Source organism: Nuphar pumila, chromosome 15, assembly GCF_984573655.1.
Source record: "Nuphar pumila chromosome 15, dmNupPumi1.hap1.1, whole genome shotgun sequence".
In the NCBI taxonomy this organism is placed as follows: Eukaryota; Viridiplantae; Streptophyta; class Magnoliopsida; order Nymphaeales; family Nymphaeaceae; genus Nuphar; species Nuphar pumila.
In genome coordinates this window covers 4,524,900-4,528,505 of record NC_143263.1, presented here as the reverse complement: position 1 = coordinate 4,528,505, position 3,606 = coordinate 4,524,900, and the positions used below count along the sequence as shown (strand labels likewise).

The following is a 3,606-nucleotide window of genomic DNA, read 5'->3' as shown; positions in this document are numbered from 1 at the left end:
TTACAAAAAAAAACACTCTTTCTTTTCTAGCATAATATTTACAAATCTTACATCGATGCAAATAATTGTGTCACAATAAATTGCGGTAATAAATAAATGAGAAACAGAAGACAGAGAAAAGGAATCAGCCAAAGAACTCCCAGAGCTCAAATATGGAGAACAATCAAGCCCAAGATCCCATGGTTAAGACAGCAAATTTTAATAATGGGTACCATCAAAACTTGGGGAGAAAATAATTGTTCTTCAAGATGATATCAAAATGTAGGAGTCCCTCATGAGCTTGAACCAAAATGATTTATGGGGTATTGACCCTTAGAGCCATAGTGCTCCAGCTTGTTTGAGAATTGGGATGAGCTCCCCTGTTATGTGAGCTGCCATGAGGCTATCCAATCCACCCAACAACCTTCCCCCAATGAACACAAGGGGAAGACCACCCTTGAGATCACCAAACATGGATCTCAATTCTTCAATGAATTGGAATTCCTCATCCTCGGTGATATCGTAAACGGATGGGTTGACTCCGAGACTCAGCAGCAGCCTCTTCACAACATGGCACATACAGCAAGCTCGCCGGCCTAGCACTAGCACCGTGCTCTCGGAAATGAGCTTTCGGACTTTGCCAGGGGAATTCGCCAATGCCGTGTTTTCGGTGAATAGAGAATGAACTTTGCCGATGGAATTGTCCGGCAATTGGTGTAGTTTTCCAACAAGGGACGCCGGCTCTGCGGCTAGAGGAACTGGCCTTAGATGGATCTGGTTTTGCATGGTGACGGTGATGGTCCTGTTTGGAGTTGGGGGGATATGGTGTAGCTCAGGGACAAAGGCAGAGCGGGGAATTGAGAGAGGGGTATGTTAGAAGCCTTGGTTTAATGATAAGGGAGAGAGGCAGAGGGAGGGAGGGAGGGGAGAAGTAGAATCAAAGGGAAAGGGTTGGAGGGGTTTATATGTAAGGGGAAGTAGGGGAAATGTGGTCATGTGTGGTAATACGGCGTGCCTCTTAAAAACGTCATTTGGGGTAGTTATGGGATCTTCCTTTCTCACGCGTCATGTTACGTCTTAGTGATGTGTCTTTTGCATCACCACCCTCAACCTATTACGGTATTACCTCAGAGTGACGTAGAGTACTCTTTCTCTCTCTATAATGAGCCCCCCATGTCAATCTCTTTCATGTTAATCTCTCTCTATAATGAGCAATCTCTCTCATGTTAATCTCTCTCTCAAGAGTGAGTTGCCCATGTTAAAATCTCCACTCTCTCTCTCTAGAAATGAGTTCTCCATGCTAAGGTCTCTCTCTCTAGAATGAGTCATCCCTAAGGGGTGGGCATGACGTGGGAGAGGAGGTTGCCATCACACCTGCATGGCCCCATCTGGATATATTGCATATGCAGTGATTGGACCCAATTGATGTGCTGATGTAAGCAACCCGTAGTCCAACCTGGAAACCGTCCTGTTCAGTGTCCTTTGCTTACATCTCACCTCAGGAAATGAGCGGCCATGCAGTGGGCAGTCAATTCAGGGGTGCAGGCGGATTGGATTTGAGCCTGATCTTTTCAGACACAATTTTGAATTTGAAATGCAAACAGTAGCTCTCAACCCAAATCCAATCTAATGATGTAAATTAAGTTGAACTCAGATCCAAAATATAGGTGGTAAATGGAGATATTAGAATCTGCTAAAAAAGAAATAAAAATAAGCCATTTACATGAAAAAATGCAATGGGATCAGATTTTGATCCGAATTGGAATTAGATCCATCTTACAGTACCAATCCATAATCTAATTTAGCACATCCATCCAAATGCATGCTTGAATTCTGCTCAAGGGGTCTGAATACAGACATAAATTTGGACTTTGATCAGGTATCTGACCATATTCGATTTGTTTGCACTCCTGTGCTCAAACTTTTGGCTTGTTACATCAACCTGAAGTCCATTAATGAGTTTATATTGGCCTCTAGAGGTCAGCATGGCTTAGAACAAATAAAACCTTGATTGATAGTTTGTTTCATTGGTAGTGTCAATCATACATACCGGAAGCTTCTTTTGAAAACTTTACGAGAAGCTGGCTTATCCAGATATGAAATCAATTTTTTCTTAATATTAGAACTGCAATTTTCAGGTTAAAAGAATCATATTTCTTCTACAAATTTTCATTGGGAAAACTTACCTCTCTAGGTAATTTATGAGGCAAAAAGTTTAAAGATGCATTTAATAAAAGCAAAAATTTTATCTAATTTTTTTATATTACTTTTACATGCCCTTGCTTGTTACCCGCTTGCCTCCTATGCTTTCCACAAGCTTCATGCCATAGGCATTAAAGCATTTCTTAAGCATTCACTCCAAACTTTACACTTCGCACTTAGCATATCGTTTCTCGCACCCACTTATTACTCTCATAAATATACTGTTAATTCCACCTGTGGATGCCCTGTTTATGGTCAATAGTTTTGAATGGAGGAGACAAGCTACTAAGCCAATGGCAGTTCCCACATGCCTATACATGGGATTCTAGTTCATATTTACTGTACCATCTTGAACTCTTCGAGCCAATGATGTCAAAAATAAATTTTTGAATCGGATCTGTTTTCAAAAAGATACAAAAAATCAGCTTGAATCCAATCTAATCAAATCCATTTATGGCCACCTAAAGTTTTGACTTTTATTAAAAAAGTAAAAAATCAAGAAGTAAAAACAATTTGTAAAAAAAAAAATCCCGTCACAGGAACATGCCATTTTGGCAGCGTATCACCCATGACACGAGCGGACACACGAACATGGACACTGACACGTACGACCTATATTTTAATATCGAACAGCTTTGAAGCCAATTTGATTTGAACAAGTCGATTCAGGCTGGTTCGATTCGATTTGATTCTTAGGGCATTGCTTCAAGCAGCACAGAGTGAGTTTAGGTAACACACTAAATAGCATTGTGGGGACATGTCAGGCCAGGTCTTGTGCTTACTGACCTTGGCCTGAGCCCAAACTGTTTTGGGGAACAGCCTATACAGATTGGCTTGGACCAGCTCAGTTAGAAACGCCAACCGACACAAACAGGTCGATCGATTATTAGAATCATTGGTGTTGGGGAGCGGTTTTGTTTTTGTACCAATTGGTGTGTATGGAAACATGTGTCAAATCTATTTTCAAACTTCTAAATGTATGTGATAAGTTTGCGTGGGTACAATTGCAAAATCACCCAAAGAATATCAAACCAAAGGAGCGCCTTATCACCAGCTTTTGAAATCCAAATTAAGAGTACACATGCACACTACAAATTTATTGCTATAGTCTCTCTCTCTCTCTCTCTCTCTCTCTCTCTCTCTATATATATATATATATATATATATATATATATACTAGAAAAAGAGAATTACTAGCATGTAAACTAAGATTTTGATGTTTTTTTCTTAAATCTGACTGTACGAATGTAAACTATATGTTTGGTTTTGCAAGGTTCCACTATTGGATCATCTAATTATGATGCAAGAGCAGGATTTTCTTAAGCCTCGAAAATTATCTGCGTAAAATTTTCGTAAACATTCAAGAATTCAAAGATTATGTTTTTGAAAAAAACATGATCTAAGAGTCAATTCCTAATAAATGGA

The 3,606-nt window shown here is 39.6% G+C and overlaps 1 protein-coding gene across 1 annotated transcript; it reads right to left on the bottom strand.

The window, feature by feature from the left end:
* LOC149814207 (glutaredoxin-C9-like) lies at positions 1-877 on the bottom strand. Its single transcript, XM_089989130.1, has one exon. It carries the CDS (start codon positions 763-765, stop codon positions 313-315), a length of 453 nt encoding a protein of 150 aa, XP_089845256.1. The 5' UTR covers positions 766-877; the 3' UTR covers positions 1-312.
* Between the last annotated feature and the right edge of the window lie 2,729 nt (positions 878-3,606).

Coding starts and splice junctions, on each gene's coding strand:
- LOC149814207 (XM_089989130.1), bottom strand. CDS start 765: ATGCAAAACCAGATCCATCTAAGGCCAGTTCCTCTAGCCGCAGAGCCG.